The 14843-nt window shown below is 27.6% G+C and overlaps 1 protein-coding gene across 3 annotated transcripts in view; it reads left to right on the forward strand.

Annotated features, from left to right (window-relative positions):
* Positions 1–14843, forward strand: part of LOC141528510 (uncharacterized) — a 105993-nt gene that overhangs the window by 42847 nt on the left and 48303 nt on the right. For 2 of the 3 annotated variants that reach the window (XM_074244590.1, XM_074244587.1), the window contains exons 2-3: positions 5972–6038; positions 12104–12627. In XM_074244590.1, coding sequence (XP_074100691.1) covers positions 12119–12627 — 509 coding nt within the window. In that variant the 5' untranslated portion in view covers positions 5972–6038; positions 12104–12118. Of the gene's footprint in view, positions 1–5971; positions 6039–9713; positions 9961–12103; positions 12628–14843 lie in introns of those variants that run through there. The other variant, XM_074244588.1, reaches the window with a different exon arrangement.

Below are 14843 nucleotides of genomic sequence, written 5' to 3' on the forward strand. Positions count from 1 at the left end.
ATGTCTTAGCTACTTTCGAAGATGAAAGTATGCCATATTTTCGATAAATATCTGTTTATTCTAATAGTAAAATTACTATTATCCTAATTTTTTTAGTAACGATGATAAATCAGCTAAAATAAAATAATTGTGAACAAAACTTCTGTTATTTTTTGTACCATTGAAAAAATCTTGAACGCTTTTAAAAGTATTTTAGGCAACATATCTGCTTGCAAGACAACTGTCTTGATAATAATTTTTTTGTTTTATTATTATTCTTCTTGAATCAACTTAAGTTTTCTGTCTATCAATGTGTCATAAGTTGTAAAATAAAAAAAAAAAATTAATGGTCATTAAATATTGGATTATTTAATATAACATAAATATTTCTCTATAATCTAGAGATACAAGCATTAAGAAATAGGATGGTGATTATTAAAACTACCCTATGCATGAAGACTTGCGAGAAAATTATGCAGTGACGTTACTTGCCTTCCTTAATGTGAAATACAAAAATACAAAAATTACAACGTCATAATTTTTTTCTTCAAATTGTCATCCAATAAATAATTTTATTCTTGTCAAAAGTTTAAATTTTACTTTCCTACTCTTTATTAAAAAAAAATTTTAAATTTACAAAAGTTAATTTTGACTTCGGTTTTTCCGGAACTCTATTTGCTCTCTGGTTTAGAATACTGATTGAGAAGAGTTGACAAGCGGTCATTTCATGCATACTGTATATTTACATCTATGTACAAACAAAAGAATCGAAATTATTGAAAAGAATTCGGATTTCGTCACTTATAATTCTTTTCAATCAATATTTTTAAACAGGGCTTTTCCATTGAGCAACTAATTAGTAACTACTGTTCTATTATCTTTCACGAGCTTTACTCACGTTGGACTACATAATAATGCTAATTTCCAAAAAAATTTAGCAATGTTTCCAATTTTCCGGTTCTTAGGGAAGCAAAAAATTATTGAGTCTAGCAACTAATTAGCATAAAAATAGCACTAAATTAATAGCTAATATTAATCTGATTGGACTAAGTTATTATGGCCAGCTTCATGTACGTAATTTTGACTTAAGTTGTTGTATGAACTAACTGATTAAGATTTATCAGATTAAGAATGATATATTTAATATTTATTTCAAACTGAAACAATAATTTTACAAATTCAAATACTATTTTTTTATGAAAATTGATTTTTGTGGAAAAAAAATTGGTTTTATGAAGATTCACTTTGATTGATTCCTCTTAAGTTTATAAACTTTCCGATAAAAAATAAACTAGTGGTACACTTTTATTCATGGACAAATAAGATTTAGTGCATAATAAATAACCACAAATTGATAGCTAGTGTTTTCAGTTTTATCATGATATATAGAATAAACAGTACATTAAGAGCTGAAAATCCGTTAGGTTGAAATATCAATCGTTTTCTAGTTTATGCTTGTTATTTAAAACAGGTCAGAGGATTCCCTACGGTAATATTATTACAGATGTATGATTATATATTTTATTAAATAAATTTTTTGAAAGTCATGCATTATTGAATCTAATGACTCATCGGTACTATAACGCAACAAAGCTTTTGTATTATAAATTCATTTAAAAACAATTTCATTCCGTTATCTTATCAATAAATAGCTTCAAGCAGAGCTCTTTACTCGGACTGTTTTTGCGTGTACTAAATCCTTTAAATTAAAATAACCTGAATTCGATGCCAAGTATATTTGTGCAATAAGAAAGCATGTTGTCACACTCTAAAATATAAAAATATTAATTTCATATATTTTTCAATATACGTGTTTATTATTCTTATAATTTTTTAATACTCAGCATCTAATCATAATTTTTTATTAAGATTTATAATTAGATCTATTGATAAATCTTATCCGGTATTTACTTTCTTATTTAATAACTTGAAACATAGTTGTCTTTATCATATTCCTTTATTCAATGGCTTTTTACTTATTTTTACCGATTAATTTTTCGTGATAGAATGGTACAGTCAGAGATCTGTAAGTGAAGTGCTAATTACAAGACTGTAGATTGATTATTTTTTCAAGCCTTGACAAAAAAATATAAGATCAAATGGAGTGTAATAACCATGAATGTTTTATAAAAGTAAGATAAAAATCGTTTACAACTTTATCTATTAAAGACGGTCGAATCGTTAAATATTTATAAACATTTGACGGTGAATCTATGATCAATTTAGCGTTAATTTATGGTATTTTCACTGTACTGAAAAAACCCTCTGACTAGGGGAGGTTAAGCTGGCCATACTTTTATTTTGGTAGTTTTTTAAAAAATCACTATACTTTTCAGTGTAGGAAAAAAACTTTGGTATTCTCCACACAAGTATACCAGTTTCTTTACTGGAGGGAAAAATTTTCTAGGTGGAAAAAAACTCTTTTTTCAGTGCATTAATTCCTTTCAGTAGTGCTTTCCTAATCTTTTTTATTTATATTAATAGAATATTTTCTAAAAGCTATATCGAAAATTTTTTTTTGGTATAAAAATAAATTATTTTCTATTGTTGATTAATACTGGTTTTTTACCCGCCAATATACTAGTGACTTTTTTCTTTCATCTGGCATTCATGCATTTTATTTGGCTCAATAAATGTTCTCGAACCTCCATAGTTTTTTTTTTTTTTTTTATTCAAACGTAACCGAGGCCTGTTAAAGCACCCCTCCTCTTTATTCATAACAGCAGTGATAATCTTTCGATAAAATTTAACAGCTTGTAACAATAAATTTGACAAAATGTTCGAACAAAAATTATTTTTAAACTTGAAAGATAAAACGATTTAAAAATATCAAAATATTTTTCTCCTTCAACCAAAATTTATTTCTACCTAAATGTAATTGATACCGTCCCAAATTTATTATATTTTGTGAGGTGTCACAATTTAAGGTTCTAAGATCATTGAGGACCGTCTTAGACGGATGTCACGAACCGGAAGTCTCATACCGGAAGCAATCAAGCTGTCATGATATTCTTCGGTCGTCTCATATAAACGCGAATAGTCTATCAATTACTTTTAATACTGTTAAATATCATCATCGTTATTTTTTTTCTCTCATAACGATTATTATAATTAGCAACTAATGCCGTAATCTATTTTGCTCTATTATAATACTATAAATAGATGTGTAAAGCGCGCATACACGCTTCATCATAATTTGAGTCTCATTCAGTATACATGCATATAATTCTTATAATTCAAGAATAACTAGTTGTATAGTCTATATGTATACTTGTAGTGAGTCCGTTGGACTATGCAAATTTATCAATTTAATACCCTTGTGTGTACTTAAGTGCATCGCGTTGACTCAATCAGTCTTTAGAGTCTACTCAATTATGCATTTTGCTACTCGTAGAATCATCAAAAATGTTTTCATTAATATTTATAAATACTTTTTAGTAATAATGGAAGAAACATCGGATGAGTAAAAATTAAAAAACTAATAAATTAATTGTATTATATAATTGAAACTGTCAAATTGAATCATAGATAACTTGAATAATAATCGAGGATAACTGATTGGGATCAATTGTGTAACCTAGTTTATCAATTTTTTGCCATCAGATTTAAATCAATAAATTTTATTTGATCAATAAATTCCGTCATAAATTAATAGGTCATTTTCTTGATTAAAAAAAAGTATTGAGACAAAGAAAAAAGTATTTAAAAGTATTGGTTTTCTAGTGAATCCGATACTTTTCAATACTTTTTTCTTTTTCTCAATACTTTTTTTTTATTCAGCGTTATGTTGAAGATTTATTTTGGATAAAAATTTAAAATCATTTCAAAAAGATCATTAATTGATTAATTTTTTTAACTTCCCGTTATGGAAATCAAATCAATGCACTGAAAAAAAAAAAAAAAAAAAAAAAAAAACTAATTTGAATTAAAAGCAAAATTCTTGAATCAAAACAATAGTTCTGAAGAGTTTCATTGTCTTGAATCGAAACGAAAATCTTGAATAAAGTTAAATTTACTTGAACCAAGAATACTTTCTTAGTTTAAAAATTTTTCTACTCTAATCAAGACGATAAACTTTTTAAAAATTATTTTCTTGGTTCAAGTTAATTGTTTTTTTCTGTGTGATTTTCAAAAAATCGAGAAGTAATAGATTTCATTCCAGTTTTCGAAAGTTGAGTTTTCATCAGATCTATTCTGTGTGGGACGTTACTTTTTATAACCATTTATATATTTTCTTAATAATTAAAACTATACTTTTGCAATATCATTCGTCACAACAATTTTATAGATCATAAAACACTTAACTTGAAGAAAATAAATCTGATTTATTTAATTCTTCTACGATATAATTCTAAACTGCTTAAAATTTCTTAAATCGAGAATTTATCAGTTTGTTCCATACACCAACTTTTTACCGGCCTTATGATTCTTTACAAAACTGTCGTTTAAATATTTCAAGTAATGTAGAAGCTTTAGAAATTATAAATTTTATCGCAAGTTGAAATTTTTTAAATTTGAAATTTGTTGGTCATAAAAAAAAAACGTGACTAAATGTCTTTTTACACGCAATAGATAATTTCAAGCTCAATAAACTCGTCTAATTTAAAATACGGACCATAGAAAATTATTTTTATTAAATGATTAGAATGAAAAATTTTCTAAGCTAAAAAACATATTTAACTATTTGAAAATCTCATCAACAGATTCGGTAGAATCTGGCGCCAAGTTCCGTTCTCAAGTCAGACTACCGAGTGTGTATATACCGTAAGCAGAATCGTTTTTTGAGGTTACAAGTTTTTTTTCAAATTTAATTTGATTTTTTTTTATATGATATTTTATAATAGTAGTTCATGCTTTTTATTACGCGTATTACTTGATTATTATCAATTATCTTTATAATTTCTATTTAAAATTATTAAAAATAATCAGCACAAACTATAGCGACGCAGATTTTTAGATTTTAACTTTTTTCTTATGTAAAAAACGGACGGCCAGAGACTAAAGGGGAAAGGAAATTTTTGTGAGAATCGTGTGTAAGCTTCCTAAGAACAATCTTACTAATTGTGATAAAAATATGAACAATCACTCATTCAATGTGGAATTTCATTCTGAAAATAATGTCGTTGCTTTGTCGTTCGATAGAAATTTCAATTTGTTATTAACAAAAAACATCAACAAAATAAAATATATCAGTTTTTGTAAATAACTCAATAACTAACGGTGATATCAAAAATCACAAAAAGATTCTTAAAGAGGAAGAAATTTCTAAAAAAAAGTTTTGACTCCCGAAACTTTAGCTTCGAAAACAATCATTTTTATTTATTGTTGAGAATGGTAATGGTTACGATTCTAACATAGGAATAAGATATCTATTCTTATCTCTGCGTGTAAAAGCGGGTTTTCTTCTTGCTTTTCCACGCACCACATGACTTTCCTCTCTTTGTTTAGATAGAGAAAGCAATAAAACTTAATTTAAATAAATTCAAATGAAATCTAAATACTGTAATTGATAACTTCGAACTGAAATTGCATGGATCAAATTACGAATTTTAGGTCAGTGGCTTTTTGAAAAGTCACTAACCTTTCTTAAACTTCCGGTAAATATTTCATAGATTTAAAACGAACATTGAGAGGTGTGTACACATGTACACCTCTCTGTCACCTGTCTGTGAAAAGAGAGTCATCTATTCACAGAGATTGTTCTCTTCCCACCTACATTTACAGCTCATCGCCATTGAAAAAATATAGCCTAAAGGCCAGACACACAACTAGAACTTTTTCTTGTTTCTATTACCTAATGGACTTTTTTATAATACTCCATAGTCAAGGGAAACAACTTTTATGACCAAGTTGAATGACATCTTTTTAATCTCTCATTTATTTTCAATTCGTTTTTTTGTTGTTCCATTTAACTTTAGTCTTACATTTTCGAGTTTAATGAAGCTAGTGAATAGAGTGAATAAAAATTTTGTTTGATTTGATTTGATTGTAGATACCAATGTTGGATTATCAGGAAGACTTGTGGAACTTGATGGGATGCACTCCGTCCAATCCTATGAGTAAGTTAAAGTTTTTATTCATAAATTCATCATACATATATTATACAAACAAATATAATGCCAACTCATGTCAGATGCCATAGCAATGTGGTCGATTTGACTTAAAATTAAAGTAGAACGAGTACAAATCCAGTCTGGCAAGTCTGGCTATGTTCCATTTTGAATGTATCATTAAGCTTATTATTTGTTTCTGCCATTTATTATCTTTTAACTTTTAGCAATTCAAATAAATACCTTAGTCTCTAGTATCAATTTCTAATACTCGTCGGCAAATGAGTTAAAAAAATAAATTTTTAATTTCCCGCTAAGAAAATCGAAGATCTTCAAAAATCAGAAAGTTATCGGTTTTACCCCGTTTCACAAAAATTGAGTTTTCATCAGATCTCCACGTTTTAAGGTCACATCGAGCTTCCCTAACTACCCCCGTAATGTTGTCACTGTGTCTGTCTGTCTGTATGTAATACATACTATGTAATACATACATACATATGTATTAGGGTGGGTCAAAAAAATCGAATAATTTATTTTTGACTTTATACTCTGAAAAATAGGTTCGTAGACACCTAAAAAGAATTCTCTCCAAGTATAAGCTCTTAATTATAACGGGAAGGTCCTCCGCTTTGCGGGTTTCTATTTTTTTCGAATAATCAGATAAAAAAATTTATATCTCGCTTCCAACTGCTTGGAAAAATATTCCGTGGCATAGATTTTGTGAGAAATTGAATGCTTTACAAAAAGGTCTCTTATGACTTTTTCAAAAACTCAACCGATTAAAAGATATTCATAGTTGAAGTTTGGCTATTTTAAGGAAAATATTCGTTTTTATTATGAATTTTATAAGTCGATGAAAAAAATTATTTCGGATTGCGGAACTCATGATTTTGTAGGAAATTTACTGCTCTACAAAAATGGTCTCTTATGATTTTTTGATTAAGTGAAGCCGTTACGAGATATTCATCGTCAAACATTAACGAATATCAATATTTCCAGTTTTTGATCAATAATTCGATAAATTTTAATTTAAACTATGAGTTTCAGGAAAATTTACATAAATTTGAGTTTCGATCGATAAAGAAATGTTATAAACAATTTTTTTAATATTGTTTTCAGTCTTGAGCTTGTTTGATTGCATTAAAACAAGAAATTAGAGCATTTTTTTTTCGACATATAGCCAATGATTAGTTTAATTTGAAGTGAATGACATATTTCTTTGTCAAATTTAATATGAAAAGTATTGAATCAAGTGAGAAACAACCAGTATTTAACTTTTTTATAGATAAATTTTTATTGAATTATCAATTGCAATATAATTGTCTATATTTTTAACATAACAGTACGCTATTACTATAAATAATTTCTTTTATTACAATTTGGGAATGTTTTTGATGTTCTTTGACAACTTGCAATAAGTACTGGAATTGTTCTTCATTTTTTGTCAAGCATTGATTATATTCACTGACTAATGCAACAGCTCGCTCTGCTGAATCATTGACAACTTTTAGTTGTTGAAAGTATTCTTTATTTTCGAAATAACTCTCATTAGTAGGCCATAATTCAACATCGACATCAAGAAAGTCATACGGTAGATCGAAGATTTTGAAAAGATTTAATGACTTTTTAGACACAAAGTCACTCAGAGTTCTCTGCGCCAATGAATTCAAATCTTTTTAGCAATTACAAATCTTTTAGCTTTAGAATCTGTACCTTCACGAGTATTAACAGCTTCAACAATACTTTTTTTACTTCTAATGGAACGCCATCGTCAAACAGTGATAAAATGGCAAGTTCATCGCTCAAATACCATAAGTGCGAAATCATTTTTTCACACGTAGCTGAAGAAATCAAAGGATTGATATGTTTGTACTCCAATAAATTTTTCATAAACTGCAAGTCATGATAAGCAGCAGTTGTTGCAGAAGTTGATGAAAACCAAGCTTGTAAATACAATGTGACTATAAAAATACAGAAATGACGAAGACCATGCAATTCTTTCTGAGAGAGTTTGAATTCATCTCTGAATAGATACATTTTCAAACTATAAATGGCCTTAGCCATCCATCTAGCATGATGAACAGCACCAGGACGTTTGAAAGAAATCTTTTCTTGAGGCATTTCTCCAAGGAAAATCAATGATAATTCCAATAATTCTTTATCTAACTTATTATAACATTTCTTTATCGATCGAAACTCAAATTTATGTAAATTTTCCTGAAACTCATAGTTTAAATTAAAATTTATCGAATTATTGATCAAAAACTGGAAATATTGATATTCGTTAATGTTTGACGATGAATATCTCGTAACGGCTTCACTTAATCAAAAAATCATAAGAGACCATTTTTGTAGAGCAGTAAATTTCCTACAAAATCATGAGTTCCGCAATCCGAAATAATTTTTTTCATCGACTTATAAAATTCATAATAAAAACGAATATTTTCCTTAAAATAGCCAAACTTCAACTATGAATATCTTTTAATCGGTTGAGTTTTTGAAAAAGTCATAAGAGACCTTTTTGTAAAGCATTCAATTTCTCACAAAATCTATGCCACGGAATATTTTTCCAAGCAGTTGGAAGCGAGATATAAATTTTTTTATCTGATTATTCGAAAAAAATAGAAACCCGCAAAGCGGAGGACCTTCCCGTTATAATTAAGAGCTTATACTTGGAGAGAATTCTTTTTAGGTGTCTACGAACCTATTTTTCAGAGTATAAAGTCAAAAATAAATTATTCGATTTTTTTGACCCACCCTAGTATGTATGTATGTCTGTATGTATGTATGTATGCATGCATGTAGGTATGTATGTATGTGTGTTTGTATACGCGCACGCGTGTGTGTTCCAGAGATATCGTTGACGATATCGAATTATTGAATGAGCTTTCAGATGCACTTTATAAATTTCTATAAAGTGTATCTTAAAGCTCATTCAATAATTGTTTAATTTTCACAATATTTTTTCCTCTCTAACCCAAAATCACCTACTCAAGTATGACTATTTAATGAAATTTTGCTGTAATATTCATTTTTACGATCTGCAAATTTTTGGTAACTTCAAAAAAATCTACTTCTATTCCGGCTGCCGAAGGGCCTTATTTTTTGAATATCTTCGAAACGGAAAAATCTTTAAGAACTATCAATTTTTAAAGCGGAAAGTTATAAAGTTGCATATCTTAATTACAATGTCAATAAAATTAATAATGCTTTTCAAACAATTTTAATGAGAAACATGTAAATTGAATCGTTTTGATGTTAATGTTTTTCATGTATTAATGAGTTATATATTTAACAGTACTATTGATGCATATTGTTCAGGAATCTAATTAAATATTACCATTTTGAAAATTTACGTTACTTCCACAATTTTGGAATTTCGGATTTTAAATGTTTTATTGTATAATTTTGAGAATACCGATACCCACGTTGTGATAACTATTTAATAAATACATAATAATAGTAGAGTAGAATCAGTAGTTTCTGGTTAAGTATTATTTTGAAAATACTAGATGACTAGAGTGCAGTAGTGAAGCAGGTAAAGGTGTGGGCTGACGCAAGCTAAATTTTACTGACGCGAATTTAGTGACTCAGTGTGAAGAACGTCAGTTTAAGCTCGGCTCTCGATGAAGGTGCTTTGTTCTCACAGTAGAGAGCAGAACCTTTATATATTACTCTACGGGTAACAACTACTGTACTCAACATTTATACTTCGTTTTTTTTTTCGTTCTTCATCTATAGTACATTACATGGTAAATAAAAAGAGCTCACGGTCTCGCGGGACCGTTGCGAATCACGTGATTACGACGATGAGCGTGCGACTGTTATGCTACGGAACGTGACGCGAACCAGTTGTTGTTTTATCAATGAATTACTTTATTACTATTCTCTTCACATCATGGGATTTTTTTAGTGTTTTAAGAATAATAATGTGAGTTAAGATAAATTATACGTTATTTGCGTTATCTTCCGCGATTATTTTTGGTTTAGATAGTACCTTTAAATAGTCTGATATTTTTTATTGATAATAAATTTTGAGAAGCTCAAAAAAAACAGGCAATACTCTATGATTTTGATTGTTTCTTAATCTGGAATAAAATAGATTTCAAATTTTAATTAAACATCTTTATTTTTAACAAGGGCATATTGTATTTTACAATTTTTCTTAGTCATTTTCATTTCATTTTACATACAATTAATCTTCATGTAAAATATTTTATTGAAAATATTATTTGAAGTGAGATAAAAAAATAATGTAGAAATGTCAGTCCTAAATAATAATATTTAAAGGTTTATAATCGCAATTTTTTATTTTTTTAACATGTTTTTTTTTTTTAACTTACAATTTAACTCGTAAAAGCAGATCAATATTTGGTATATATTTGACAAATAAAAAAAAAAAAAAAAAAAAATAGTCAATTTTTTGGGCCTACTTTAATATGAGTTACATTGTTTCATCTTATTAATTTGTTGTTTTTTACAATTGGTTAGTTGCAAAAATTGAATATTCTTATGAATGTAAATATATTCACACTGAAATGCAAATTTTTTTTAAAGAGTAATTCATTCTTGGGTTAAGAATACCAAAAATCAATTATGCGATGAATTTACCTGTTTTTCTCTCGAATAAATTTGTCTTCTTATACATCATACAATCACTTGATTTATGTTTGAAACAAATTTGTGCTCAAGCTTAAAAATGAATTTAATAGAGTCAAAAGCACGGAAAATAATTTGAAATTAAGGTCTACAACATAATAGTTGTAATAATAATATTCAATTGGATTGAACTTTATGTAATAACAATTTAATTCCAAGTGTGGTTGTGTCATTTATTAACGTTTGGCTCAGAAAGAGTTAAGAACAATTTTTTACATCAAAAGTTGTTATAAATTTTTATTAAAAATTTTTTCATGATATAGAAAAAATTACTATTGAACGTCTTATCAGCACATAATAGAACTTTTGAAGAAGTCAAAATATACTGCAAGGTATTGAAAATTTCACGTTCGTTTAGTTACAATAAAATAATTTTTAGAATTTATTATTTTAAAAATTATTTTTATTAATGTCGCTACATTATTTGAGTAAATAATTGAAACTGTAGGAATCTGAGAAATTAATTAGTATGCACATCAATTACCTAATTAAAGAAAAAATGGAATTATTTTCTATTAGAGTAATGGTGAAGAAAGTTCTCACATAAAAGATTAAAATTTATAATTACCGTTTACACAAAGTGTATTTATCGTCTATTCGAGTCTATAAACTATTATTTTATTTCATCTCCTATTCAACAGTAAGAAAGTAACATTTTAATTTCTAATAAAAAACCAAAAATTAAAGTTTTTTATTCTAATTATAGTGAGAAAAATTTTGCAACATGTCTTAATAGATTTTAAGTAGCTGACAAATATTTTATTCCAAAGTTACCTGTAAAATTATTTTTAAATAATTAAATTTTTCGTTCAATCGTTTAGTCACATTTTATTAGTATTTTTTTTTTTCATATGAAAAAATAAACATCAAAGTCAGCCTTTTTTTTTTTTAAATCACCTTTTAATTTCTTGACTATAGACTATGTTTTGAGATCATCAGTCAAAAATACAAAAAAAAAAAAAAAAAAAAAAACAAAGAAAATTGTTCATTACTTTTCTAATAATAAATCAGGTGATTAAAAGAATAACTCTGCGTGAGGTATTATTATTAGATTCTTTACGTCATTCCACATATATCTAGTCGAGAATTAAATTGATATACAAAACCGATGACGACGCTATTACAAAACTTTTGTATACAAAGTTTAAAATAAAAAAATACAATCGTTAAACTGTAGTTCTAATTTACTATTATAGACATGATGGTTCATTGAACATAAATAATCGTGCAAATTGAACGTCGCATGACAATGGATTTTGCTTACCGGAAGTTAACTGTAAGACTTAAAATGTGACAATTTAATTTATAAACTAAAAACTAAAATAAATTATTCATATTGAAATTGAACAACGATTATGTTTAACAATTAGTCTTTGTTAATAGATTGCGTTCTGTTTTTTTTTTTTTTTTTGCAGTAATTAGTCAATACGATGCTCTCGTATGTATTGCCCACGGGGGACAAACCTCCATCGGTAGAATCAACACAAAGTTGCAGTCGTATGACAACAGTTCAACAAAATCATGGGGAGATGATGCGGAACGGATTGGCGACAGTTGGAGCACCGAACCGAGTAGCCGATGGCAATAAAACAATATCAAATAATAAAAATAATAGTAACGTTAAGAAGATATCAACGAGCACGACTACGGGAATCGCGATACCTACTTCACCAACGACAATGATCACGACAACATTATCCTCGATGAGGATCGAGGATGAAACAATTCGAGATAATGGCCGATACCATCAAACTGAAATAAGTAATGATATTAGTCCGAAGCATAATGGGAATGGTACAACGACCAGAAAGTCAACGCTTCATACTTCCAGAGTTACCAAAGACGATAGTCTTCATAGTATTAATAGTGAAGCTAGTACTGTTGGAAGTGACCGGAAGTCCAAAATTGCTAATGGCGGCAAGCACGCAAGTCTCAAAAGGTTTCATTTTCTCATTTATTATTTTTATTTAACTCTAATGCCTTGAAGAAGATTTTTTAAAATGAGTGTGTGAATGAATTTATCCAGGGAAAATACTTTTAAAAAATAAATTGGTGGTTTTTTTTTTAATTTTGTAAAACAATTGAAGATTTCATAAAATTAAAAGTTAAAAACAATTTGTTTGCTTTAACTAACGGCAATCAATTCAAACTGAGACATAGAAAAATTATCTAAACGAGCTAGTAAAAGTGACATTGTCTAATGACATTTTTTGAAGTCCGTAAAGTGATGTAAAGACAAGCGAGAATTCGAAATTTTTTTAATAGTTTTTTTAAGATTAGTCTGAAACAATGCATTTTAAAAAATTTTTAAGTCTAAATCTAGAAACTAGTCATTTTAAATTACTATTTACTTCTAGTAGATATAACATGCTCGCTTCACTCGCCCTCATTCTTTCAAAAATCCCGCCATTATCTCAGTCGACCTATCAACAACCAAATAAAAAGGTTACAGAAGTGACATAAAACGACTCAACGACCGTAATTAACTTTTTAGGAAAGGATTTTAATTTTCTAGCCTATTACTGTTTAACATGAGCATAGATCTTTTTTGATATGTCCTTATAAACCTATATATAGTCTGATATTAAAATTGGTTTTATCAGGCCATATCTGACTTGATATGGTCTTATATAATTTTGTTAACCAAAGGTAATCTAATAAATCTTCAGTAGATGGCACATGATTGTTGAATCGTCTCTTCATAAAAGAGTTCAAGTAATTAAGTTCTGAAATAAAAATCATATTCTTTCCCCTAAAAAGCAAATCTAATATCGGTTTTTAGTTTAATCAACTGATGATAATTTATTTTTTTATTTTTACATCTAGCCTGACATGGTAATTTCAGAAATTTTTCACAGGAAATGCCTCAATTTTTATGACTAATGTATTAACGAAAAGCAAAATTAATTTCAATCAAGTGATCTTCTTTTTTTGTTTTGAAAAATTGTTTCTTGAAAATATTCTATAAAATTCTATCATCTTCAGATTTACCCAAAAAAATTAAAATTCCATACAATTATGATTCTTATTGCGATATTACACTTTATCAAATTTTATGGTATTCCATGAAACATTTATTCTTTCGATCGATCTAAATTATATCTTACTTTATATAATTTTTCATAAATTTGACTGAGTTATAATTACAATTGTCAAATTTTTTCTATGTGAATTAATATTAATTAATATAATAGAACCTAAGTAATTTATTTATTCAACTTGCGAAAAGAAAACTTGGCCAGTGAATTACACAATACTTATGTTCGCGTGCCACAACGAATCATGTGGCCAAGACTGTATGTTACAGAAGCAACGGAATGCTCACTGTCAAGGTAGTTTGTTATTAAATTAGTCGTGACTATAAGTAATTTAAATTCCACTCATACTTGATACACACTTTTTTCGATGTTAACATGTTAACAGAGTTTATTTCATACTAGATATTTTTTTATCCTAAAAAATTGTGTTGTTTACTTAATTTAACCTTCAGACTTTTCTCTCGTAAGAGGAGAATTACACAAGATTACGTTACACTCATTCCAAATAGCGTCATGAGTTAAAATTAAACACTGGAAATTCTTTATAATCTTTTGTAGGTATAGTATTGATGAAACTTTTTCATAGTGTCTAATTACGTGCTAAAAAGTATTCAAATTGAAACAATGGCAATGAGACAAATTTATTCACACTTAACTCTACATAATAATAATAATTTTTATAATGACAATAAATAATAACAATATAGATACAATGAAACAATTTAATGTTAAATTACCATGATTGTTGCATGCTAATCATGAATATTTATTATTTTCTAGTGTAGTTTAAGCCGGAGCCGTAAGTTTGACAATTAACTCTCAAAGTTTGAAAATTATAACTAATGGCCAACTTTGAATGCTGTAATAAATTTTAAATGTTTGTAGTTGTTTTATATGATGAACTTGATGAAAATTAACAGTGAAATCTTCTCAACAATGAAATAATTAACAGTTTTTTCTAAGAATGGAAAAAACGATTTAATTAGTCGGGATAAAGATTTTTTTTTTTTAGAATAGATTTAACTCTAAACTTGTATCAATAATGTTTTTTGCATGATAACTCGATAAAAAATTTTTCCTGTCTTTTCACTTCATTTTTGTCCATAGACATAAATAC

The sequence above is a fragment of the Cotesia typhae genome, unplaced genomic scaffold (assembly GCF_013202065.1).
Source record: "Cotesia typhae breed Kobodo isofemale line unplaced genomic scaffold, CoteBio_Ctyphae contig_44, whole genome shotgun sequence".
NCBI lineage: Eukaryota > Metazoa > Arthropoda > Insecta > Hymenoptera > Braconidae > Cotesia > Cotesia typhae.